The 27,179-nt window shown below is 40.3% G+C and overlaps 2 protein-coding genes across 5 annotated transcripts; one reads left to right on the plus strand and one right to left on the minus strand.

The window, feature by feature from the left end:
* Positions 1-12: 12 nt before the first annotated feature.
* On the minus strand, positions 13-18,314 carry GFM2 (GTP dependent ribosome recycling factor mitochondrial 2). 4 transcript variants are annotated; one of them, XM_039567287.1, is made up of 22 exons: positions 18,236-18,314; positions 17,601-17,692; positions 17,212-17,301; positions 16,586-16,670; positions 15,520-15,565; positions 14,437-14,534; positions 13,306-13,431; positions 12,840-12,928; positions 10,438-10,526; positions 10,138-10,198; positions 9,857-10,042; positions 7,971-8,051; positions 7,114-7,262; positions 6,468-6,608; positions 6,288-6,387; positions 5,562-5,751; positions 4,264-4,340; positions 3,644-3,782; positions 3,341-3,526; positions 1,802-1,917; positions 1,378-1,560; positions 13-925 (listed from the first exon to the last, which is right to left on the minus strand). In XM_039567287.1, the coding sequence occupies exons 3-22, from the start codon at positions 17,272-17,274 to the stop codon at positions 797-799; spliced, it is 2,334 nt and encodes a 777-aa protein (XP_039423221.1). In that variant the 5' UTR covers positions 17,275-17,301; positions 17,601-17,692; positions 18,236-18,314; the 3' UTR covers positions 13-796. The 4 variants fall into 4 exon arrangements, with proteins under 4 accessions (XP_039423221.1, XP_010391096.1, XP_010391097.1 ...); XM_010392794.3 differs by lacking the exon at positions 18,236-18,314 and adding an exon at positions 17,907-18,179; XM_010392795.3 differs by lacking the exons at positions 7,971-8,051; positions 18,236-18,314 and adding an exon at positions 17,907-18,180.
* An 89-nt stretch (positions 18,315-18,403) lies between these two features.
* NSA2 (NSA2 ribosome biogenesis factor) lies at positions 18,404-23,592 on the plus strand. The gene is made up of 6 exons (XM_039567292.1): positions 18,404-18,490; positions 18,711-18,898; positions 20,015-20,165; positions 20,504-20,683; positions 21,764-21,956; positions 23,316-23,592. Exons 1-6 carry the CDS (start codon positions 18,488-18,490, stop codon positions 23,381-23,383), a joined length of 783 nt encoding a protein of 260 aa, XP_039423226.1. The 5' UTR covers positions 18,404-18,487; the 3' UTR covers positions 23,384-23,592.
* Positions 23,593-27,179: the final 3,587 nt, after the last annotated feature.

Below are 27,179 nucleotides of genomic sequence, written 5' to 3' on the forward strand. Positions count from 1 at the left end.
ACACTATTTAAGTAAGGAGCAAACAATCTTCTTTATTTCAAAGTATCACTTGCCACTTTTCTAGGTAAACCAGATACTTGCAATCTATAGCACATCAGAACATTACAGCTTAATTCACTCATTCCTAAAGGTAAACAAACAAATCCTTTCTCAACCTACTGCAGGATGGTAGGTAGGAATTACTGTCCTGGGACAACTGCCTTTCTTGTATTTTTCTTGCATGGATCTTACTTGATTTGCAGAATTATCCATTTCACTTGCTTGCTAATGGAAACTCAGGTAGAAATTATACCTAGCCCTGAACTCTGGTTCATAACTGGTTTCTACCAGTAAAAGTAATACTGGTAAGTTGTACAGTGTAAAGTGCTTATTAACAATATCCTTTTGTACAGCCAAAAACAAATCAAGATAGAGAGTGCCAAAACTGTAAAGTTATTTCACTGACAGACAAAAACTTTACAAATTTTATTTACTAGATTAAGAAAACAGTCCCAGTGGCACATTAACGTGGACTTAGTGCTCATTTCTATGAAGAGGATTTGCATCACTTCTCATTACAGATGTCCGCAAGGTAAGAATTTGCAAACCAACAACTTGTGGTTGCATCCTTGCTTTACAATCACGAGGTTGTGCCAGCAGAACAGAGCCTCTTGAACCTTCCTCCCTGGACAGTTAAAACAGTCTGTTCATACAGCTGCTAACTCATTATTCACCATTACCAGTTCATCCCAGACAAACACACTGGTGTACATACGAAAATATTTAACAGGAGGATAGAAAATACCGTTCCTAAAGATCACACCAGCCCCATCCTCCTGTGAAGAAGTGCACTTTGCTCCTGACTGCTCAGGGCTTGATAACTGGCAAGCTCCAATGTGAAGGTTGCTGAGCCTGATGTTAGAGAACGCAAAACAGTGGAGTAGCCCTGGACAGAATGGAGAACACACATCACTCAATTTAGGATAAGGGGCAGATAAGTTAGCATAGAAAGCTGCTTAGACCACAGAGAGAAAGAGTGTCAGCAGTACACTGCAGTGTACTAGTAAGTTAACTTTTCAGTATTACTGTATTATAATTGCAATACATGCATGAGTCAATAATAATCTTTTTAAAAAACTGTTCTCTGTAAAACCTATTTTAGTAGTATCTACTACTTCTCAACTTACAGCTGAATATGTGGTGGTTTAGCAATCTGAATTGGGCATAAAAAAGCTACTCAATTTGTGGGCACTCCTTCTGACCTTCAGGAATTAAAATACAATTTAAAAAATCCATTCTAAATTTACTTATCCATAACAAAATGAAAAGTAAACTGAAGCCAAAATTTTAAAGCATATAAAAAAGATCAGTTTTGCAATTGATAAGGTAATCACATACCATCATTTCTGCTAGTGGAACAGCAGCAACCACAACTCTGTTATCTTGACGAGACTGGATTTCCTGAATATTGCCTCTCCTCTGTGCAAGATCAGCGAGTGCTGCACTGAGATGATCTTCACTTACTGTGATTTCTAGGTTCATCAGGGGCTCCAGTATTTGTATACCAGCTTTTTTCAAAGCCTACATAGAAAGGTAGGAAGTTACTGATGTATTCGTACGGGTTTTTTTAAATAAAATTGACATAAGTACTTATATCACTAAAGCTGTCTCAAACTCTCTACTTTTAAAAGCTATAAAGTCCCCAGCAAGGGCATTACAAGGGCATGCAGAGAGGAACAATGACCAGGTATTGATACACATATATTCTCCCAGCAGTAGATCATACTGCTGTGTTCCACAGCAGCTTACAGTTTCACTGTACCTTTTGCATGCAACGGGAGACACAGGCTGATACCATTGTGTGTGAGGTGTCCGGATGCACTGTCAGTGATTGCACTGTCACATCTATATCTTGAACTGGGAATCCAAGCAAAGGTCCTGGGCAGGGCCAGGGAGAAGAGGTAAAAGGAAAGAGAAAGAAGTTCATTTGTTTTTCAGAGTATTAAGACACATGCAAAAATTCTTCAGAATTAATTTGAAGCTTCTCACTTTCCTCTTTGCTCTCTCCTTCCCTGTCCTCCCCCCAGAGGTGTGGCTACTGGTCACGTCCCTCATTTTGAGGTTTTGTCATTACCTAACTTCGCCAAAAGAGACAAAGGAATGCAGACTCATACTTTCTTACTCACTTTATCAAAGGACAGATAATTTTCAAGAAGCTCCTGAATATACTCATCCAGAAAACCATTGCCAAAAAGTTACTTTTAAATACATTATATTATCTAAAACTAGTCTGTTGAAAAAGCCATCATTTGAAAAAGTAGGGAGAACTTTTGTTAACCAGAAGCCAGAATATTTTCTATATTTTCCTTTTGAACACAATATAATCAGAGCAATGCCTGGTACTAACACATGACCAAAACTCCAGGGGTAACTCAATTCCATAAAGGATAAACTAGTATTCTACGCACATTGCCTCCCTCCAACCCAGGACTCTCCACCAGACCAAACTGTATTAGACTAGATGTGAGGCCTGAACCACATCTGAGAAAAAAAGCATCACTTTTTTTTACAGAGAACATGGCCAGGTATTTTTATTTTTTTAAAGCACTTAATGGCATCTATTTTAGGCTGGAGACAGCACAGTTCTGAAGTGTCTTCAAGGAGCACAAAGAAACCACATGGTTAAGAGTCACTCCACAGCCAAAGATGGGAGATGCTTTCCAATTCCACAAAACAACATTGAAAAATCACTTCATGCTGCTCCTTACAGAGAAATTCTCCTTTGTCAATCCACTACCTATTGATTTTACTGTAAGGCAGTTTTTTGCTCACAAGTTACTTAAGACTTTCTGTTTTTAATCAAATGTCAAGGATACTTTTAGTCCTTTAGAAAATGCAGACTTTGCAATTAGATAAGGCTTTTTACTGAAAAGTCATGATTTTAACATATTTAAAAATCAAAAAAATGCATTAGTAACAGTAATAGAAGTGTAATACATGCTGGCCTATGAAAGCATTTCTGTTACATCACTATGGTTTATGTGATGTCATCAAGAGGCCTCATCTCTTATACCAGATTAAAAAATAAACCAAAACAACTCCAAGCTCACTGTTGACTGACTGAGATGACATCAACCTTAAAAGCAAACCAAAGGCATTCTGCCTTCCATTCCTGGCATAGAGAAAAAGGCGTTTGGCAATTTTTGTAGTTGAAGACATTTTGTAATTTTCCTTTGTACCTTACACAGATGTTAGTATGTACTATCTTTTCGTTTCCAAGCTACCAAGCAGGTTTTCCTTCTAGAGAATTGCTTCTTACAAAAATATTAGACCAGTATAGCTGTCATAGGACTTCCTTTACCTTGAATGCATGAATTTGTGATTCCATTTTCTATAGCTCCTTGGAGTTCTTTGGGTAGCACTTCACTGACACTCTCAGCATAGCTGATGATGGGTTTTGTTGTTGCTCCTTCTCCTGACCTGGGCCTTACCTCTACCTCTGCAGTAACAAAGTGTCGTTTATCTCCTACTGTTTTGTCCAATACATCTGCAGGGGAAGGAAAAAAAAACCATAAAATTCATCTGAAAGTTACTCATTTATTATTTAAAGTAAATCAAGCTACAAAACCAGAAACAAGATGTTCCTTCCATTCACTTATTTTACCCGTAGCTTGGGCAGCATTTAAGATGGTTTCTCGGTATGCTATTTGAAGAGGTCCCAAGTAAGTCTCAATTCCATATTCACGTTTGATTCGGTCATGAATGATTTCTATGTGTAGTTCTCCCATGCCACAGAGGATAGTCTGGTGAGAGGATAGCAGAGAAGTGGAAAAACATGCAAAACTCAGGTTTTAATACAAATTCTTTAAGCAAGGATTTGCATGCTTTTGTCTCTTACAAATACTTCTAATTCTAAGGACCCTAGAGAAACACAATGCTTTAAGTCATCCGACATAGCCACCATTTAAGTGAGGGTTGTTACCAGTACTGTGACCACTGTAAAAAAGATAATCTTACCTAACCTTAAAGACTACGTAATTCAAACCTTTTTAAATACAGAATTGTCAAAAACATGCAGAGCATAGGGTGACTCCCTCTGTTTTGTAAAGCACAAGTGTCCAAGACTCCATTTTAGTTTCACAGAACCTTGTACATGTATCACAGAAACATTTAGAGAGTCCTTTTTATTGAAGAAAAATCTCAATATGCAAATGAACTAACTAAAGTGTGGTTTTGACATTCTAAAATAATGTTATAAGACGAGCAATAGAAGATTCATCTTACTTGTCCTGTGTCAGGATCTGGCTTCACTTTTAGACTTGGATCTTCACGCTGAAGGCAGCTCAATGCATTATCCAAGTCTGTACAGAAATATCAAACATTATATCTGAAGTGAATTCAGTAATTTGATAATTATAGTAAGTGCCTACATATCACTTTATTTCCTCAAAACAATCAAAAGGATACTAGAGGAGCATAGATTTTGGCAAACAGTCAGGTCAAAATACAAGTAATCTGCAACTTCTGATTTTATTCCACAAATTAAGTGTGCTACAGAGTAATTTAATTATTATACATACTATTTACAGAGTGACATTTTGTGCTCCTATGAAGACTGACTGCAACCTACAAATTATTCACGAAGTCAGTAAAAGTACGGTCCTTTTGTACAGATAAAAAAATGTCAACTGTTACATGATTTACTTAAATATTTCAAGATGAGTTAGACATGAAATCATTTAAATGAAAATGTACATAGTTTTTTGTACAGGGTTCTTTTTTTCTTCTGATTCCCCATTATCTTAACTGCTGAGGAAAGCAGCAGAATGATGAACCAAGAGCCGAGACTGCATTTATCTACCTCACAGTCTTAGGGAGAAAAAAGCAACAAAAGTGAACAAACAAACAAAAGCAAACTAAAACATCCAAACATCACAAAATCAGTAACACCCTACAACCCAGTGGCTCAGCCTGCAGACACGTTTCTTCAAATCTGTTTTCTACCTTGCTCCATTCCATCACAGTACACTGGTAGTTATACCTCCTCCTCTTCACCCCCAAACAAGCTCAGCTTTGTTAGAATGAAGATAGAGAATTTAAAGGGTATTTCCAAAAAGAGTCAAATAACCAAGCCCTCTGGTACAGACTGTTGGGAAAGACCGTAAGATTACAGGTCTTAAGTAGGGATGCAAGAATGAACCCTAACGAGACACACAGAAGTCTTGGTATATGAAGACTTTCTAGAGTAAAACTGCGAGTGCCAACTGAAAAAACCCCCCATGTTTCAAGATTATTTGTACTCGGGACAGTAGGTACAGCCCACCAGTGTGACTGCAGCAAAACTCAGAATTCTGAGTGCCTCCACCTCTCCATTTCTAAATGATGAACTACTACTTTTCTAGACCCAAAAACTAGAAAAGTAGCAGTACCAGTCCTGCTTGACATAGAAATAGCAAAGGATATGGACAACCATGATCTAAAGTATACCATCAGTGCCAAACACCAGAAAGAACCATACTAGATAGATCACTGGCCGTTAAGTTTGTGCAACTCATTCATCCAACTAGGTGGCTGCATTGTACCTTGTTGTCTGGCCATTGAAGGAGGTTCAATAGTACAGAAGAAGACAGGCTCAGGGATCTCAACACCTGCCAGCAGAAGACTGTCTACACCACTCACAGACGTCTTCTTTTCCCCAGCATCCCTCCTGGCTCGGCGTGCTGCAGCAACAGCTGAAGCCTTTGATGACACTATGGTATCTCCAGTGGCACTCTACAGATCAACAGAGGAAGTGATGTGAAATAAAAAACCAAAAACCGTAAACCCAAAATATATGCCGAAGCTGGTAACATTTTAGAAGATCTGTGCAAATGAGATTCATGCAGCCTATTCAGACAGTAAGAAATTAATTAATAAACTAATAGAAGCAAGCATGAAACAAACTTCTGTAACTTAAAACTGTTTCTTTTGGGTAATTGATTCGGAACATTATTCTCCATTCCCACAGGAGGTCTCTGTGGCATTACACTGCATTTTAAGAGTTACACTATTAATACAAGCTCAAACCCTAACAAAATACAACTTCAGCTTTCAGTCCTTTCCGATCAGCATTGCAGTTTCCAGGTCAATTACTGATATTTGTACACTGTGGTATTTAATTTTAGGAGGAAGTACATCTGAACATACTTCAAATAAAGCAAGTTTACATATGTCACCATAATCAAGAACAGATCTGAGACAGAGTGCCATAGAAATAGAAAGCACTCTAGTGAAACAAGCTCCCTTACGGTATCAATATTTTTCATTACCTGTTTTAACCCAACAGTCAGGGCAATGTTGCCAGGCATTAGTGATGGTATTTCAATTTGCTGATCAGCAAAAGGCAGGAGCAGCCGGCTCATTCTCTCTCTAAAAATAAAATTCTCTGTTATTGAGGACTTTAACAGACATTCCAGTGCTACACTGAACCACACCTCTCTCTTACTCACGTGCAACTTTTGTTAATATTATATACAGCTGACTGAGGTTTCAATGAACCTGAGTAAACACGAACAAAAACTAGTGGTCCACGACATTTATCATGAAGAACTTTGAATGCCAGGGCACACAGATCATCCTTGTACCACTGTCTGCAAAATGAAAAGCACAACAAAAAGCATACTTGTAGGATTAATCCACTCAAACCCACATTTACCTAAATTTCCACTCATTTAAGAGGTGATATGTTTCTTACTGTAATGTTAATGGAGGCAGACTTTCAAAAACCATAATTTGTACCAATAAATAATAATCTAAGCAGTTCCACCTCCAACAGGACATGTATGATATCATGTGATTCAGTCAATACTAAAAAGGATCCCTAGACCACATTTTTATAAAATCCTCAGATTAAAAAAATACTTAAAAATTCTGAAGTGCAAGTTTGACAGCTGGAGATAAATGCATCCAGTTCCAGTAGAACTAATCAAAGCAGGTTCAGTACTCAAGTGTATTTTTCTGTCCACACATCTCCACTGCTATTTAATAACTAAAGAGGGTAAACATTTGTAAAGACTATGAATGCTTTGTTAATATATCTAATTTTCTCCTTTTGTGTTTTCTTACTTCTGAATCTCCTCTTCTACCCATACTTACAGAAACTCATATGAACGCTCATTAGGTGCAGGCAAGTACAGAGTAATAGCATCCAGTAATGGCTGCACCCCTTTGTTCTTCAGTGCACTGCCACAGAGGACAGGGACAGCCTTCTGAGCTAGCGTGATTCTGCGGATAGCAGACTGCAACTGCAAAAAAAGAATTATTTTCTGTTAATGCATGAATTACAATTTAGCCTTAAGTTGCTCCAGGTATCAGATACTGCTAACCAATCCCCAAAATCTAAAAAGTATGTCTGTAAATACATCACTGATCCAAACTCCTTTCACTGCTTTTAACAAGCTCCAAACCATAAACCTGAACATTTAGATGCTAAAACAGAAGACACTGGTTTTAAGATTTCTAAACATTTCATATAGATCTGCTGCTGTTCTTGTTCTAACAGTCATTTTAATTCAGTATGTTGTACCTCAGTGCTATCAACATGCAGTGTCTAAAGATCCAACTATTTCAAAATAGTTGAGACGCTACTTTTGTGAGAATCAGCAGCTCAGTCACAAACTGCACTGAGTCCACCTGAAAGTTCCATCCACCTTTCCCTAAACTCTTTTGCAGCAGTAATTTTCAAAAAAAAAAGAAAACCCCAACTTCCTGAACAAACGTACCCAACTTTTAAAATTATGCCTAGCACACTGAAGAATCACAGTGCATTTTTATAAAATTCATACTAAGCCAGAATACATTCTATTCTAAATTCACACAACTGTTAATTCACTACAGAAGCTGGTGTGATCTATTTTTTGTTGATCAAACTGCAAAATCATAATTTGCATGAGCCAAAGGAAGAATAACCCAAAACCTCAGAATAAGAGATAGTAAACACTTGTAAAAAATACCTTGTCAGCTGATATTAAGTCAAAATTTTCACTATATTCTCCTAGAACCAGTTCAGCAAATTCATCATCCAGATCTGCAACCTTCAACAGAATCGTTCTTTATTATTTGGCATATAGCAGTTTCATATACAAGTCACAAATCTTACTTAGGATATATAGCTAAACAGAGCAGGAACAAAGCCTTTAAAGACATCAGCAATTATAAATCCAAATCACATAAAATTATGGAAATGAAGGCTTCAAGAACGGATGGGGGGAAAAAAACATTAAAATCCACTTATAAAGCTGCTGTCAAGCAAAACATCTGCGGGAGAGAGAATGCTTGTACTTGTCCCTGAAATGGAAAAAAACCTCCAGCCATAGAGGGTTTAACTGATGTACTTCAGTCCTGCAAACATGGTGAAGCCTGAAGTAAGCAGCAAGTAACCTTTGCAAGCCAACAGACACTCAGCTGGAAAAAAACAGACAAGCTTCAGGGCATTTTGACCTTCTTCATGTCAAGGATTTGTAGGTCCAAGAGCACGTATCTGTTTCCAAATTGTACCAGTTATCTCGACATGTAACTTAACTCCTTAAACCATGTCTCACGTACACCCCTGCACTGTCACAGACTCAGGACACCTAAGCACAGGAAGGCACTTTGCCCCCTCTATTGGCTACACCACCAATTGGCCAAACTCTGAAATAAACCCTTGATGAGCAATTAGAAATCTTATCAAGTTAATAGTTAAAACATGAGAGATAAAGGAAATAATTCATTTAATTAAGTGAAAGTGCGCAAAAGGGCCAGTATTCAAAATGCTACATTTTATAGTGTTTCTGATAAGGAATATTAACAGCATAGAAAGCATTTTGAAAAATAGTTTATGAACACAAGATTATCTCAATTATCACACTACTGCTCCACCTCTTCCTCCTTCAGGAAGGGCCCAGAAAATAAAGGGGAAAAAACCAACACTGTTCTTACAAACCTTTTTATCTGACAATATATTTCTTAAGATAAAAGGCTGAGTATTAATACAACCATTTAAAACCTAGTAAGTTTGAAAACCAGATTGTGCATATGTTCTACTGAACTCAGAGCAATATAAAACAGATCTCTCCAGTTTCAAAGGAAACAGAAAGCTAGCATCAATCTGTTTATGCACTTTCACAATGTTATTCAAAGTTGTGTGGAAGGCAGCCCTACCAATAAAAATCTATTTATGATTGGATTGAGCTGCTTCTAACACAGTATTCAGTGCTATTTTGACCAGCCTGCAACATCCCATCCAGCTTCTAGCTGTCACTTTAGAAGTGTATGGATACCCCGCAGGTTCTAAGTCACACCTGTCAGGCTTCGCATACCAAATACCTTTTGGCATCTAAGACAGTACAAGTACTGTCTGTTTTGAGCTTCCCCAGAACAAAAGAGACTGACAAATTGTACGAACTCCATTGGAAAACCGCTAGTGGGGCTGGAGAGCAGCTAGAGGCCCAGAGAGATGGGGTTGTCTGGCTTGGAGAGGCTAAAGGAGGATGCAAATACTGTCTCTTACTATTTGAAATAGTGGTAGTGGGCCTACTTCAGGCAAAACAGAACCAGATTCTCCTCAGAGGTACACAAGGAAAGCACCAGCATGGCTGTCTCAGCTTGCAACACTGGACATAAATTCCCATTGGACATAAAGAAATGAGCACTGGGACAGGCTGCCTACAGAGAATCATCGTCCTTTGACTTGAAAACTCAACTGAACAAGCCTGAACAAGTTGATCTAATGCTGAAGTCAGCCCTGCTTTGAGCAGGTCACTTAACCTGACACCTCCAGACGTCCCTCTCAGTCTATTTTTTCTACTGCTCTAAGTAATGGTTTCAAATATATTATGTATTTACTTTAGAACTTTACTTGTTCTATTAAGGTATTTCTTGCATCCTGGACTTCTTGGAACAGGTTTGGATCATCAGTCTCCTGCAGTGGCTTTCGCTCAAAATTTTTTCCATCATCCAAATCAGAAGTAGGTTTCCAAATTATTTGCTCCTTAGTCACAACATCAACCAGTCCTCTAAAGCTCTTGGCTTCCCCAATGGGCCACTGCAAATAGAACAAAAACTTCAGACAGCTGCAAAAAATTAAGAAAGGAGTTCCCATCAAAAGAAAGGAAGTAAGTATTTAATTTCTAATCTTACCTGTAATAGCAAAGGTTTCGTCTTCAACTTTTGTTTGATGCTCTCAACAGCATATGTAAAACTACAGAAAAAAAACAGATACTAAGTTACACAAAAAGTTACGACATTAGTGACAATAGGTCAACCATTCCCTATTTACTGCAAAAATTACTCCTGTAATTACACAAAAATATGCATTTGCATAATCAAAGAAGTATACAGTAAGTATTAACATAATTGGGTTGCTCTGCGCTTAACAGGAAAATGCTAGACATTCTCTTACAAGCTTTTTAGCAATGATTAAAATAACTGCCTAAATACCTTGCCCTGTTTTTGTCCATCTTGTTTAAAAAGCAAATTCGTGGTATCTGGTGTTTGTCTGCTTGTCTCCAGACTGTCAGAGTTTGTGCCTAAAGCAAAAGACAAAATGGAAACATTAGTGCCAACAGCTGAACTATATGCTCCCCAACACCACTGAAGGTCTGAGTCTGGAGAAGGGAACTGTGCTGTGTATTGTCACAATCCCATATCTAGCAACACAGATGAACTTCACAAGCAGGTTTGTCTCATCTTGTCTCAGCTGTTATCATTCCCTTTCCTGCATTAAGAGCAAGCAGGCATAGTGGCAAGGGAATATGGAGAGAAACTAAGCATTACGGGGGGCATATATGGGAAAAACTCAGTAATGAAGCAACTTTATGCTTTATTGCCAAATTACTTAGGCACACATAGGCAGGCATTTCTGTGGCTACATATACAACACTAAAAACTGCTGTGGTTTTGATAGTAATTTGTGCACTGCTGAGACATTTCTTTTTAGTTGAAAGTTAAATCAGGTATATAGAAAAATGAGTTCAGATTCAGAAATAGTCTCTTACCAATACATGGAATAATCCAAGAATTTGCTACAGAGTTTTAGAAAAAAACAAGCAGATCTAATTGTTTTGTTGTTGGGGGTGGAGGCTATCGCTCAGTTCAGGTTCATATTTAATGGCAACTAAATGTTTTCCAGTAGCAAGTCAAATAATGTGATTTACAGTGATTAAGAGTTCTCTCATCCCTCATCCAGGGAAAAAGTATGTCCCATGCAAGAGAGATTTCACATGTAATTTTCTACAGGACTGAACTACTGAAATGTCTTATGCTATAAAAAGTCCAGTTCTAGCCTGCCTCCATCTTTTCTGCACTATGTTAAAAAGGCCATTGGGGAGGGAGAAAATCTGGCAGAAAATTACCTATTTTCTACATGAAACCTGAAAATGAGAAATTGACAGATATTAATTTCTTTCCATTTACGGAGCTAGTCAGAAGCATTCACCTCAATCACCATTTGTAACAACAACAATCAATTTGTAACAATCAACAACAACAAAACAACAAAAACATGCCAAACTTCTAATTGTAATCCCACTTATTTGCTCTTTATTACCATGGAAATTCCTGTGCACTACAGGATTTAAAATGAAATTCTCAGCTTCCTGGAGCTGAATTTTGATAAAAGCATCAAGAGAGAGAATACAGAACGAAATCTCTGTACATTATTTCAGTCTTATTTAAGTTATTAAGACACTGTGGGAAAATGACTGGGGGTGACTGGAGGTAAAATCAGAGAAAACTGGGAAGGTGCATTCATGCTCTAACAGAATTTATAGCAGCGTGGAAATTACAGGGTGAAATGCAGTTGCTACTCCCCAGATAGGATGCAATCAGCATGCCTGACTTCCCACGCACAATATATGCTGAGGGGGAGCAGAGTGGAGACACTGTGTCCAGGCTCTGCCGAAATCCTTGCAAGAGGGGGAACTCAATGGTACTTTGTAGCTGATAAACCACATAGCAGCTGTCAACCAAGGGAGAAAAAAATAAGATTTCTTGCTGTTGAACCAGGAACTGTGACAAAATCACAGACATACACCTCCATCTCAAAGGTCATCTCAGATGTAACCCTGACATTACCCACCTACAAGGTACGACCACCCCCACTGAACATGATGCATGACTACAGTCACTCAAGCTCCACCTAAACACAAAAATAGTATAAAAGTAAATTAAAAATGGGGAGAAGTTAGAGACTTCTGAAAACTTCTGGGATCAGTCCTGATGGACTGAACTTGTCTTCTCTCCCAGAGCGACACCGATTGGGTTAGAACCGTACTCTACGCACGCGGAATGACTACATCACGCTAGCTCTGGTTAGAGATTAGAGCTGCTTAGTATATTGCATTGAATACATTTTTGCAGCCAGATGCTATCACCAGAAGCCTTCAAACCTTAATCTGTCACAGTTTTCGATTCTCTTAATGAGGAGTGTTATTCCATGAACTGTTAAGTCTGAGTCCTTTTAGGGGGCTAACAGTTGCTGGCAGCAGGTAATGTACTTGGCTGTGGAGGACCAGGAAGGGGTTTCTCTTACGCTGTTGGCATGTGTTCCTGGGTCTTCCCTGAGGCACCAACAGACCAATTAAGGACACCCCAGGAGGGTGTCTTTCTGTTTGCACATGAACCTGAACAAGGTAGTTGAACCACACTCTGATCCAGTGGACCGTTCAGTGAAGGGTCCCCAGATCCCCATAATGGGACACTGACAGACTGATTGGGCACAGGGATCTCATCTTTCGTGGGGAACTGACAGACTAATCAAACACAAAGGATTTGAGAAAATCTCTCCCCTTTCCCATGACAGACTTCACGCACACACAAAAGAATCTAACAGTTGATTTTACCTCAACACCAGCTGAAGCATCAAACACTGCTACTGCTCCATCCAGGACTCTCAAACAACGCTCAACTTCCACTGTAAAGTCCACGTGACCTAAAAAACAATTTTCCTTTTACACCATCATAATTCAAACAGGCAACATCAACAGGTCATTACACATGTAAACAATTTTTTTCTTTCAAATTATGTCAAAACAACTTTTTCTTTACTTGCAGGGAAATACACATGCTCTTTGAAATGAGAATTATAACAGTGAGAACAACTTAATGTGGAAACATCTGAACTTTCTTTATATAAGCTAGTTTTGGAATCAGCAAACAATAAATATCTAAAGCTGAACAGAGCTTAGTTTAGGCATTTTTACTGATGCAATTAAACCAATTAAATTTTGCACCATATTTAAGACACCCTGTGACACTCCACCTCACCCACTCTCCCTTAATAATATGAATACAGCTAAAAAGCAGTACCTGGGGTGTCAATCAGATTGATTCTGTAGTCCTTCCAGTCAAATGTAACAGCAGCAGACTGAATGGTAATACCACGTTCTCGCTCTTGTGCCATAAAATCTGTCACAGTGTCTCCATCATCAACATCTGTAAACAGAAAGCAGGATTGGGTAGGTAATCAATTCAAAATCTGAAATTGCCATTGAATACAGATGTCAAGAGAGAGTTACAAATACAGTCCCTTTTACAAATACAGATGTATAAGCTATGAAAATTAGCTTTTTTAAAAATATTGTAGTGTCAGGTAATTTACCCAGGCTCCCTTTCCAAGGAACAAGTGCACTATGAGTGAAAGACAAGCAATTCCAAGAACCTTGTTGTTGTTCTTAATTCTAGTAACACCATAAGCATCTTAAAGTCCAAAATCATGAACAAACTACAGCTTTTAAAAATCTGGCTGCCCTCACTGTGTGGAATGTGACTGACATTTTATAATTTGGTAATCACAAGGTAATTAAATCAAAAGTAAAGTACAAACAAACAAACCACCAAGTAAGAGGTTGGGTTTTGCTTAATATTTAATAACAAGAGAAGCAGTTCCACATTTTTAAATTAGCAGGATGCAAGTTCAACCACTTCACAAGCCTAACATATTCTATCAGTCATACACAGTAGAGAACAGGGTATAAAATTTAAGAGGTCAAAAAGAAACACAGAGAGAGGCTGCTGTGACCATTTCAATCTTGGAAGAATTCTATTGAAGTCGGTGTAGCAAGGAATTCTTCCTGCATTATGGCTTTCAAAAGAAATGGATACTTTTTTTTACTCTGGTTTCTTCACAGGTCAAAAGAGAACTCAACAAACTGCTTTACCAGAATGGCCAATGAGCAATCAGTAAAATAAGGAGATTCTCTAATTAAATGTTAAACAAAACATAATGTGCTAAAAGTAAAAGAAAAATACAAACCTTTGGTATCTCAAAGCAGCACTGCCTTAGAACACAAAGGAATATGCATTAAAATTCAATCAAATTGCAGCACAGTGTTGGAACAACTGCCTTCTACATGAGGTATTCCACCAGCAACTGTACTGCATGTAATTGTACTCTATTAAATTTCTTAAACCTACTGAAATACAAAAAGTATTTCTAACCTCCAAGTGTTCTTATATATCCAGAATAATACAGCATTCTCTCTGTTGTTGTAGTTTTGCCTGCATCAATATGAGCCATAATGCCAATGTTTCGGATTCTACATAAAGTGAAAACATTGTGGTTAGTGCGGTAATTTTTTTATCCTGTGATAATTCTTATTTGCATAAATGGTTAATATTCCCAAGAATACTACACCAGATTTATAGCATTATTCCTCTGCTGCATATCTGATACAGCGTACATTCTAACACTGAAGGAATGAATGAATGAATATCCTGGCATATGGTGGATTTTCTTCAAATCAGTAGTACTGAACAGTGTTGCAAAAGGTTTCCAAGACCCACTTCAGGGAAGGCCACTTCTTGGGCTCATCCTCACCCATCTGCCCGGCCCACAATCAGAAGCAGCCCCTCCCCTCTCTTGTCCATCCCAATCCCTGACCTGGTGCCCAAAACAATCTGTTGCATTTATACCCCAAATACAGCACTCAAGTTCCCATGAAGTTGTCCTTGATCTGGTTCAGCCTACTCTTCCTTTCTGAAGTGGCTCACCAGTAGCTTCCAGAACTGCTTCGCTTGCTCTGCGCAGCACAGGCTTGTCATCAGCCCCCATGCTCACCATTAATACTAGCTTGACCTCACCCTCAGGTACACCCGTACCTACCCTCAGCAGCCTTCCAAGGAACTTCAGCCCCAAGACATTTCTTTGGCAGCTTAGCCCCTAATTGCCTTGCCCCCACTTAACGTGGCAGAGTGCTCCCACGAACACAGAGCACACGGCCCTGCCCACAGCAGCAGTCTAGCTGCCAAAACATCCTTCCCCCTTCTTCAGCTCCCACCAAAAACCATGGCTTTGGAGCTTCTCCAACAGCCCAGTTTTGTTTATGATGGTGCAAGCAAGAGACAACCCAAGACCTCTGTGCCACCAGCAAGCACTATATATTGAAATGTCACAAGGGTAAAGGTAAGCAAGTACTAACTTTAAATTAAACATGCACATGTGACAGGCATGGCAACAACCTACGATTCTTTATCACACTGCTGACTGAAGTTACATCCAAACAATAAACTAGCTTGATGTACCTGGATATATGAGGATTAATGACAGAATGCAGAGACTTAACATCTCCTGGAAACAAACAAAATGAAACAACAACTTTTCAGACAGAACCCAACGTAGAAATATATTAAGAAAACTTCTAAAAACCTTATTTAAAACAAAGAGATTCAGAGCCACAAGTCATGATAATCTGTAATCTCTACCACCTCACATTTCTAAAGACACATGCTTAATTTCAAATAAACCTCTCCTCACCTCAAAAAAAGAGAAACACTTCAAAAGACAGCTGTAATTTAGAAAGAACAGGAAAAGGCCAATACAGAAAAGTATCATCAGCACAGTAATATCTTACTCTGCAGAAGCATACCTCAGTTCAAGACAACTGTAATGCTGACATTCATCTGAACTGGTGATTATATAACATATTTGAAAAGTTATTTCTCCTTTAAGTCTTGAAGCTATACAGCATAATTTTCAGTGATAAAAGGCAAGCTGACCTGAGTTGAGAAAATATGGGACTGGGAAGTTTTAAATGCTATTTTCTTGCAAGATATATTCTTCCTCACACAATTTAGCTGGAAAATAAGTTGTCACGGTAATATTTTTTGAAACTAACCCAAATCTAGTCACTCAATCTATTGAAGTTGTGTTTCAGGAACTCTCATAGTACTTTAGTTCATCTTTGATAGGGCAAACAGAATTCAACAGTATTTAAGCTAACGTTCCCTCACCATCTACAGATCATCTGTCTCACCAGAGAGACATTAAAGAAGCATCTTACAGGAACTGTTAATGAGGGGTTCCAGCACACTTCACAACTGACCTGTCCTCTTATAACGTGTACCTTTTCTTATTATTGCTTTCTAAAAGCTTTATACCATGAATGTACTGAGAAAAGAGCAGCAACACAAAACTCTTCAGTCCTTAAGCTACTTAAGCCCTCTATTTATGTTTCATGCACTAAATTCTAATAAACAATGACCAAAAGAATACAATGAAACAGAAAGTACACAGAAATAGACAGTATTTTTTATTCTTACTCACTTTTAAATTAATCTTTACTATTAAGGAACCAACATAAACTTATACCTGGTGGAGAACTGTAGTTTCTCAGACTGCAGTTTTGCTGTGTCACACTCATGATTCTCATTTTTGTCCTTCTGAAATACATGTACTTGAAAGAAAAAAGAATCATACATAACGTTTATTGTTACAACTAGTTACTTTGTAGCTAAATTTTTGGCAGCTGTAGAAAAATTAACTAAAAAAAATACCTACAAGAACAGATACTGTTGGCAGGTACTCATATAAGGTAAAAACACCAACTATTTAGAAGCAGATGCTTGAAGATGATGCCTACACTGAGGTTTAAACCAGATTCAATCCCCATAATATTTGGGATGTTCAGTAAAAATCTATGGCAGCATCAAAGTATTTTGCCAATAGCCAAAATTTTTGAAATACATCTAATTATTTGTGCAAATAATTTAACAACGACAAGAGTTAAGTAGTCAAAAAATTTACACAAAAATTACAAATTCAACCTCCCGATTCTTAAGTCCCATTCCAACATGAAGTATGCATTGTCTGGAGGCCAACCGTTAAAGACAAAAAAAAACCACACAAAAACCAACACCCCGATTAAAAAAAGTTTACTCAGAATAACCCAAGTGTTTCCTTTGCTCACAAAGTATCAAAATTGGGGGAAAGTTTACCTTAGTGCACAAACTTGATGACTTCAATACATTCACTGAAAATTTCCCCATAATTCTCAACATTCTGGCTCCCGTCTCTAAAGCTGTTCCCTGGCAAGGTAAGTAAACATTGTACAAAATGTTTATGACAGGAAACAGGTTAACTATGTTCCTTTGACATAACCCAATCATAAAATGTCATTCTTTTTTAATGAAAATCAGGTTAATATTTTTCAGGTTATTGCTTTGCAGGTTAAATCAAGTGTCAGATCTGTAATAATAATGTCATTAAGCCTTAACAATACAGCATAAATGCATGCCTACAAACACTAAATATATTTCTCATGAAAATAATATACTTCTCAAGGAAACAGTTAAGCAGAATAATAAAAATCAGAGTTTACACTCACTCTCAGACAAGCTCCAGAGCATCGATTACTGGGAAGCAAAGTGCAAATAGCTTTTCTAGTCTTGAAGGAGGAAGGATTGCAGGGCAAAGTACCTATTTAGGACAGAAATAACAGAAAATACTAAGTATTATGACCTTTTAAGCATAGCCAAAAAACACTGCAACACAATGCCCAAGTGCAGCAGCTTCAAAAGCATCCCTAGATGGCTTCTGGTTATTTGAGGAGACGTCACTGTCCAGCTCCCGTGACTTTATGCTTCGTAGTAGTTTCACGGTGAAGGGTAAGAGGCTCAGCGCACACGCTCACCTCCCCTCCCTCATCTCGCGAGCCGCACAGGTCTGGCGGTCAGCGCACTGTGCTGACCGGGGGAGCGGGACGAGCGCGGTGCCTTCACGCTGCCCGTGACGAGCCCCCAAGCCGAGCGCAGCCGAGTCCCGCGAGGGGCCGATCCCCGGTGGCGGTCCGCAAAGCGACAGCGCCTTCCCCGCCGCGTTACGAGCCCCGGCGGCGTTCCTGCGCCGGCTCCGGGTCGCCTTCCGCCCCCCGGACCGGCCCCACGGCCCAGCCCGGGACCCCGCCCCTGTCGGCACAGCCGCCGGAAAGCAAACGGCTTCTCCCTTCCCCCGCCACCTCACCTCCCTCCCGCGTTCCGCTCTCCTGCCACGACCGGACAGACCAGGCAGCAAAAACCGCCTCTTCAGCCTCTCCCGCTCCGTCTTTCCCCCTCTTCCCGGTCTCGCCTAGCCAGCCGCGAAGCCCTCGGGGGGCGCGGACCGCCGCCTCTCCGCCGGGAGGAACCAAAGCGGCGCGGGCGAGAGGTTCCAGCCGGGGCCGCTTCCCAAGAGGCCCGCCCTTTCCGCCGCGGAGGAGGCCGCGGGACTGCCGACATGGTGGGAGCCGGGGCTGCGGGATACGGGAGCTGGGGACACGGGACACGGGGCCGGGGCGGCGGGATGCAAACGGCGGGGACGGGGAGGCTGCGGAAGGCTGGGTGGGCCCCGCAGTGAGGGGTACCGCCGTCGGGCCGCCGCCTCCCCGCGTGTGGCGGAGGCGCCGTGCCCGCCCCGCGGGCGCCCGTGCCCGCTGACCGCGCTGCCTTTGTGCCCACAGCCGCAGAACGAGCACATCGAGCTCCACCGCAAGCGCTATGGCTACCGGCTGGACTACCACGAGAAGCGGAGGAAGAAGGAGGGCCGGGAGGCGCACGAGCGGTCCCGCAAGGCCAAGAAAATGATCGGGCTGAAGGCGAAGCTCTACCATAAGCAGCGGCATGCCGAGAAGATACAGATGAAAAAGACGTGAGTGTCCGCTTCCTCTCTGATGCCGTCCTGTCATCCTGACGCTTGAAGGCTGAGACGAGACGTTGATATTGTTACAAAGGGCTCGTTATTACTTGGGTCACATGTTACGGTTTTAAATAGAAGTCAGGCTGCAGGAGGATGAGGACTTAAATGAATGTTAACAGTTCCACTGCTAGTTCTCTCCGAGAGAAGTGTTGATGAGCAGTAATCGTGACTAATGTAATCGTGACAAAAAAAGTGAATGCATTTCCTTGGAGCATTATATCAGCTGCTGTGTTACTGTAGCAAGAGGCAGCAGGCGTTTTTTAATGGTTAATAGAAAATATACAGTAGCGTACACAGTATTTGAGCAGAAGGTGAGGCCTCTCTTCAAGGATAAATAACCATGTCAAGTATAGATAAATAGAAGTATTTTCTGTAAATTTTACCTGTTGTCCAGAACTTGAAATAAAAGCTGTTAACAGTCTCATTAGTTGCTAATGAACGTCATACCTGTTCACCACGTTGTTTTTGCTGGTTTCAAAGTCTAGATAGCTGTTTTCCTCTGCTACTTTTAAAGATAGTGGGTTTATTAACTAGTTTGTGGGTCTTTTCTTCCCCACAGTAAATGACCTCAAAATTAACAAAACTTGGCCCCTTTTACAAACACATATTCCTCACATATGTAAGCATTGGCATCAAATCTCAGAGGAGGAGTAGAATGTTATTTTTTTGTCACCAGAGAGGAAAGCTACTGTCTCTCAAAGTGCTTGGTGTTCGCTTTAGGTCATTCAGAAGTTCCTTAAAGAGGTGCATGTCTTTCTTGAGTTCCTGTCCTAGTAGGAAATGACAAGATTAGGTGAAGATAGTAGTTTACCTTGAAAATTATTTAGTATTATTCCTTAAATATAAATACATAATTCTTTACAAATACCTCTTAAAGGAAAATTTGAGCAGGCACAGGAATCAACAGTCACTGTGCAGGCTGCCTGTTGGATTGTACTTCACTACTAGTTTGATGGTGTTACACAGCAGCCTTGGAAAGATTTTTATTGACACAGAAAAATTAAAGGGATATATCTAAAAATAAGTATTTTTTCTTGTGTTGTTAATATTGGTTTTCTTTCTTTGCAGCATTAAAATGCATGAGAAGAGAAACACAAAGCAGAAGAGTGATGAAAAAACACCCAAAGGAGCTGTACCAGCATACCTGCTGGACAGAGAGGGCCAGTCCCGGGCCAAGGTCCTGTCTAACATGATCAAACAAAAAAGAAAAGAAAAAGCTGTAAGTAAATGTATCAAAGTTCAGATACCTACAGTTACGTGTAACAATGACCACTTTGTGTTGCTGATGCCTGGTTCCCTAACAGCCTTCAAGCAAAGGCTAATTAAAGCATGAAACCTTGAGTAACTGCACAGTTTAGGACAATGCAGCATATGCTGTATCTTGATTTTTGTAACTTTTAAGTGCTAATCAAAATAAGTGGCTCTGAATTGCATAACAAGTATAGTCTACCCCTGTGCCTTACAGAAACTTAATTTTATGCTTTGGTTTTTCCCCTTTCATTTAACTGTGTGACATGTAAGAATATTGACCTTTTTTTTGTTTTACCCTCCTTCCAGGGGAAGTGGGAGGTTCCTGTGCCAAAGGTTCGTGCACAAGGAGAAACAGAAGTTTTAAAGGTGATTCGTACAGGGAAGAGAAAGAAGAAGGCATGGAAGAGGATGGTTACAAAAGTTTGTTTTGTTGGAGATGGCTTTACTAGGAAGCCTCCTAAGTACGAGCGATTCATTCGACCAATGGTAATGTTTTAGAGCCTTAAAGAACATTTAAGTGATAGTTCTTTTGATTTACTGCTTTGATTTTCTGTGGTGAGGAAACTTTCTTGTATGATAATGTACTTGATCACTACTTATGTAGAACATTCCTATTAGTTCCCTTGCAAAAATATAAACTTCTAATAGCATGGGGGGTGGGGAGATGCCTCTGTAGTCACAGTCTGTGTTGAAATACCTGCCTTTATTCCTGTAACTCAGATGATGCCAGTAAGTTAAAGCTACAGGCTCTCAAATTAGCATGGGAAAATGTTTATCAAAGGTACTTTGCATAGCTTTTAAAGCTGGAGGTGTCTTTTTCAAGCTGCTGTGATTCTCTGAACTGCAGAAGCCCACTCTGTTCTAGGACTTTGAATTCCCTCCTTTTGTCTTAGGTAATCTTGAAGCACAGTCGGGACTGTATGCAAGGGAAAGGCTGTGCCTCCAGCCTGACCTTTACTTACACAGCTGCAGGAACAGTGCCTGGGCTCTATCATCCTGGCAGTGCACAGGCAGAAGAGCTGGATTCAGTGATATAGTGTTATTTTTATACAAATACCCATTCCTGTTCCCTCACAGGAATCAACAGTCACTGTGCAGGCTGCCTGTTGGATTGTACTTCACTACTAGTTCGATGATGTTGCACAGCAGCCTTGGAAAGATTTTTATTGACACAGAAAAACTTATGGTACATAATGGTGAAGTACCCTCTATGAGGTGCAGGTTACTAGATAAAAAGTGCTACAGGAGATGAGTATTTCATATTTTGCCATACTTTCTTCATGGAACAGAAATTGTCCAAGGTAACAAGTATTACTCTTGGGCTACTACTGAAAATTGACATCCTGAAAACATACATGGAAAGCTTTATCTTGTCATTAATCAGATTTTAAAATAAGTCTGGCAATCTACAGTAGGCAGATGGCATTCTGTATTTTAAGTTGTTTCATTCTTCCCAGTATCTCTAAACATATAAAGATGAGGACATAATTCTCAAAATGTTTAACCATATCAGTTGTGAGAGCTTAAAGCAAATACTTACTCATTCTAACACTCTTTATCAAACAGGGCTTACGTTTCAAGAAGGCACATGTGACTCATCCTGAACTTAAAGCTACTTTTTGCCTACCTATCCTGGGTGTAAAAAAGAATCCATCATCTCCTTTGTATACACAACTGGGAGTAATTACTAAGGGTACCGTCATTGAGGTGAACGTGAGTGAGCTTGGCCTTGTGACACAAGGGGGCAAAGTTATTTGGGGTAAGTTTAGCTAGTTATACTGCAGAACTATTTTTTAAAGTCTTTAGTCTTCATTGCATCATGTATTGTTAAGACCTCAGCCTCTAGTAATAATTGATCCATTGTTAAAAGTTAGGTTTGGGCTGTAGCAGAAGCAGCTAACAGCAACTCTAAAAATACAAGCTTTAAGTGTTAATTTGAGGCTTTTATTTGCGCTTCCAAAATCAAATCAGATGAAATTCAGAACAAAGACTCAGCTTGTTTGCCTGTGTATCACATTGAGCAATGCCACAAGTCTGTAAAGACTAACCATGTGAACCATGAACAATTGAGATTTTGCACCTGGGATGGGGCAGCCATGGTTGTATGTATGGGCTGGGGAACAATAGGCTGGAAAGCAGTGCCCGGGAAAGGGACCAGTGGGTCCTGGTCAGTGGCAAGTTGAACATGAGTCAGCAGTGCCCTGGCAGCCAGGAGGGCCACCTGTGTCCTGGGGGCATCAGGCACAGCATCACCAGCCGGGCAAGGGAGGGGATTGTCCCGCTCTGCTCTGCACTGGGGCAGCCTCACCTCCAGTGCTGGGGCAGCTTTGGGTGCCACAGGATAAGAGAGATACAAAGCTATTGGAGAGTGTCCAAAGGAGGGCCATGAGGATGGTGAAGGGTCTGGAGGGGAAGCCGTAGGAGGAGCAGCTGAGGGCACTTGCTTTGTTCAGCCTGGAGAAGAGGGGAGACCTCACTGTGGTCTTCAATATCCTCACGAGGGGAAGCAGAGGGGCAGGCACTGATCTCTTCACTCTCAGGGCCAGTGACAGGACTCGAGGTAACAGCAAGAAGCTGAGTCCGGGGAGATTTAGGTTGGATATCAGGAAAAGGTTCTTCACCCAGACTGCGGCTGAGCACTGGAACAGGCTCCCAAGGGAAGTAGTCACAACACCAAGCCTGACAGATTTTATGAGGCATTTGAACAATGCTTTCAGGCACATGGTGTGATTCTTGGGGGTGTCCTGTGCAGGGCCAGAAGTTGGACTCAGTGATCCTGATGCATCCCTTCCAACTCAGCATATTTTGTGATTCTGTGGTCTTCATAGGATCAGACTGACTTCGTTTAACAGAGGGGTTCACTTGGACAGTAGGAAGCCTAAGAATTTTTTTTTTAATCTATTCAGAACTCTAAATGGTCCATTTATAAAAAAGAGCTTGAATATAATGTTTTGAGAGCATAAGTTTACAGCTCAGTAGAAGGTAGATTTAGATTTCAAAATGCATTTGAGTCCCTATACTTTAGAGACTTGCTGTTTGAATTTGCAAATATAGGAAGATCTAATCCATATGAACTACTTCAAGGTTTTGTACACAATATATTCCCTTTTCTCCCTAGGGAAATACGCCCAAGTAACTAACAATCCGGAAAATGATGGCTGTATTAATGCAATTCTACTTGTTTAAATTGGATACCAAGCATTGGATATGGGCACCTACAAAAGAAGAGGACTTTACACAAATTTACAAGATCTTTGGAACCTTCAGCCATTCCAGAACAGTGACCCCGCATACTCACAAGCTGATGAGGAACTTCAGCCAGAAACAACTGCTCACATTTTTTTATTTATGTTTGGTCAGCTGAACATTGTCCAAATAAAGAGATTTAATTTTTATGCTTTGCTCATGTGCTATGGATTGGCTCTAAACCTTCTTGGTGGTTTTACAGTAGCAGTTTCCTTGCTTAAGTATGTTGTACCTAATTTAGCTCACATTCCCACTGATGGAAAATACAGCCACTGTCTCACACAATGTCCTGCTGTAATAACTAAATGTTCAACTAATAACTAAAGGCATGCTAATTTGTATTTCACTTCTGGGAAAGCAGAAGAGCTGGAAGGCTGCAGCTGGAATCCTACTGCAGACTGACATTAGAAATTAAACACCAAGTTTGATACTTGCCCCTGCAGAATCATGGGCTTGGGAACACGTGAGTTACATACGAGTGTTTGAGATTGCTTAAAAAATCACTGGCAAGGGCACCAGAAAGGAACAGATTTAATATTACGCAGCAGCGCAACAAAGCAAAGTTCACTCTACTACTTACTAGACAGTTAAGGCATGATATGGAAAAAGCAAGGCAACAAACCAAAAACCAAAATTAGTCAACTGAAACAGTTCCTGGTTCACTTCTATCAAGGGTGGGGGTGGGTGTGTTTAGGTGTGTGTGACAAAAGGATAGAAAGGGCAATGATAAAAAGGAAAATGGCCTAAAAGCCAAACAGCATTCAAACTTAACTGTGCTTAACTTACACCTTAAACTTCACTTATAACTTAACAATTTAGCAGAGGAATAACACTTAACAGGACTTAACCTAACTTATAGCTTAACAACTTAGCAAAAGAACACTGGACAACATTAAACTTAGCTTATGTCTTTACCTTACAGGCCTAACTTAGATATCTAAGGTACTTAAACATCTAAGAAAGCAGCATTTCTCCCGGATTTGCTGTAGCATATGCATACATACGTGCACACAAAGAATCAGTGCAAGGTACCTGTGAAACATTCCCCTCAAAGGCAGTGAAATACTCTGGATGCTTGGATGCTTTTGTGTCTCCTCAGTGGATGAAGGGTTGGGCCTCAAGGAGTGAGTATATCGGCCCAGGACTCCTCATCGTTCGGCAATCCTGTGACTACAGCAAACAAGATTTAGCTGGCTCTGAGAAGCCCCTCTGAGAGAGAGGTTGCTGGTCATAGCCTGCTGCAGTTCAGGAGAGCTCAAGGGGTTTTATTTTGGACCTGTGTTTATGGGCCGAGAGACAGTGGGCTTCAGTCATAACAATGTTTCACCCTGGCCGCAGTTTGCATCAGCACTTCCTCTGAAAGTGTTAGCACAACAATGCTACAGCCGTCAGGCAACAGAAACAGTTTCCAAGGCTGTTTATTATGGAAACAGGAGCTTGCTAGCTCCTGATAAGCTCAAGAGGAGCTGAGCCCCGGTGCTGTTCAGTCATGGCTGAGGCCTAACAAGAACTTGTCAGATCGCAGTGTGGCCTGGAAAAGGAGTGGGGGATGCACCACCAGAGTGTGGGGTGAAAGATAACCAGAAGGGCAGCTACTCTCCACCTGCCCCCTACCTTGTGCCTTTCCCCCTTTGTTTCCACGACTGCATTAATGGAAAGAACAAATGTAGTAGAGTGTAGCGTCTTACTTTCAAGCAAGAGAACAGTTTCAGTAAGTTTAAATGTATGAATTTAAAAGGACTTAAAGATACGAAATTTGAAAATGGTCTGACAGCCCTGATACTACAACTATTTGTAGCAATTTTGGTGGCTTTAACAAATATTGGAGACAAACTAAAGGTCATAAGCCTCAGCTGATCAATATATATTTAGCTTGCATTCTTGAAATAAAAGGATCAAAACTGGATTAAAAGATAAAGGATAAAAGATTCTAAACTGGAAGCTTTCAGCAATGCTGTATATAACTGCATTGGTAATCTTCCAGTCATGAATGTAGTGGTAAACAGAAGTATTTTATCACTATAAATAACCACACTCACCATTTTATATTCTTATTCTTAAGTAGTACTTCACTCATAGCCAAGGAGCTTTTAGCACTAATTACAAGTAAAATCCATATAAATTTCCTCCTGTTTATGCAGGCACTAGTCACCTACAGCAGGTTTGAGTATATTCAGGGGTGGAGATTCCACCACCTCTCTGAGCAACCTGATCCAGCATTTGACCACTTCTGATTTAAACTGGTTTTTGTTTAAATAGAATTTCTTATATTCCAGTTTGTGCCCAACTGGGCACCCCTAAGTCTTAATCCATCTTTATATCCTGCAGTGACGCATGGCCTCTACCTCCTCCACAGGCTGCTCTATGATCTCATTAGGTTTTTGCCTTGATTAATGATTCTGCACAGTTAAGCTCCCCTTGAGCTTACCAGAAACACTCCATAAACAGGAACTTCTGATGCTTAACCAAGGAGGGGCACAAGAGATGATCAACCATCCCCAATAGTCTTGGAACATTACGTACCTGAGCCATAGCCAGTGGTACAGTATTATTATTAGTGAACTTTTGAAGAATTGCAGTAATTACTTATGGCCAGGATGAAGATTAACTGATGTCTAAAGTCAATAATCTTGCAATCCTATAAAAAAATGTTCCTAAGTGAGGCCCTTTTAACCCTCCTGGGCCACAGCAGGCTCCTCTGAGTGGAACACTTCCCAGAGCTCACCAACTTGAGAGTTTGAGATACTCAGAGGACCAGTGCCGAAAGCTGATGATGGGGCCTGGGCTGATAGCTCCCCACACTGCTTAAGGCTCAACCCTCACTCCTTCAGAAATGCAAAGGCATTCAATATGAGTATTTCACTGAACTCAAGGGAAACTTTAGCAGAGATCTTTATCTTTGTATGTATCTATCTATCTATAGATACACACACACACATCTGTAAATTGATTTAAACACCCTGTAGCAAGTACAGTATAAGTGTTGCCATCTCAGACCTATAATTAAGTGATTGTTGAGTAAATCCCGGATGTTAAACTAGTCAATGATTAAGTTCTGCCAAGTCCTTTGCGCATAAACCACTAACAAAGTCCAGAACTAAGACTGGACTCTGTCACGCTCCATTGGGAGTTTGGAAAGCTGTGTTGTCCCATCTGTAGTTAGAAGGAAGCATCCAAGATTCATAGGTGCTTGTGGTTGAACAGAATGACAACGGAGGGTCCTCAAAATTCCAAACTTAGCATGGAAATTGGCCTGTTAGCACACACAAGTGGGGTTTGGATAAAGGGTAGGGTGAAAAGGAAGAGAGAGATGGAGGGAAGATGGACAAGTGTTGAGCCAGCTGATGGGGTGTCCAGGTCCTGGGGCACATATGTACATGGGCTTTGTGGAGTCATGGGGGTACCTCAACACCATTCCTGTGCCTGTTCTGTACTGTGTTGTGCTTTATTTTCAGGAAACAGAACAAGGATGTTTGTCCTGGAAAAGTGATACCCTACTTCTGTATGACCCCTGTATGACTGTACTTCAGTCCGTGTCCTGCTCTTTCTCAGTGTGTAATTACCAACAAACCTTATCTTCTATGCTTCTACAAAATTAAGGGGGTCCTCTCTGAACCTCATGACTCAGCAGGAGGTCTCCCTCACCCCCTTTTGCATCCTCTATCTCTGTAAATAATTTTATATTGATCCTAATTCAATTTTCCTTTGTATGTTTCATCTCTCTAGTAAGTAATAG

Source organism: Corvus cornix, chromosome Z (assembly GCF_000738735.6).
Source record: "Corvus cornix cornix isolate S_Up_H32 chromosome Z, ASM73873v5, whole genome shotgun sequence".
Taxonomy (NCBI): domain Eukaryota; kingdom Metazoa; phylum Chordata; class Aves; order Passeriformes; family Corvidae; genus Corvus; species Corvus cornix.

What these genes read in the sequence shown, in the direction of transcription:
- GFM2 (XM_039567287.1), bottom strand. Translation starts at nt 17,274, where the DNA reads ATGTTGAGAATTATGGGGAAATTTTCAGTGAATGTATTGAAGTCATCA. An exon ending in ATTAATCCTCATATATCCAG is followed by an intron (nt 14,535 to 15,519) that starts GTACATCAAGCT and finishes CACTTTATGTAG; the next exon opens with AATCCGAAACATTGGCATTA. An exon ending in TTCCACTAGCAGAAATGATG is followed by an intron (nt 926 to 1,377) that starts GTATGTGATTAC and finishes CATTCTGTCCAG; the next exon opens with GGCTACTCCACTGTTTTGCG.
- NSA2 (XM_039567292.1), top strand. An exon ending in AAAAAAGAAAAGAAAAAGCT is followed by an intron (nt 20,166 to 20,503) that starts GTAAGTAAATGT and finishes CCCTCCTTCCAG; the next exon opens with GGGAAGTGGGAGGTTCCTGT. An exon ending in AGCGATTCATTCGACCAATG is followed by an intron (nt 20,684 to 21,763) that starts GTAATGTTTTAG and finishes TTTATCAAACAG; the next exon opens with GGCTTACGTTTCAAGAAGGC.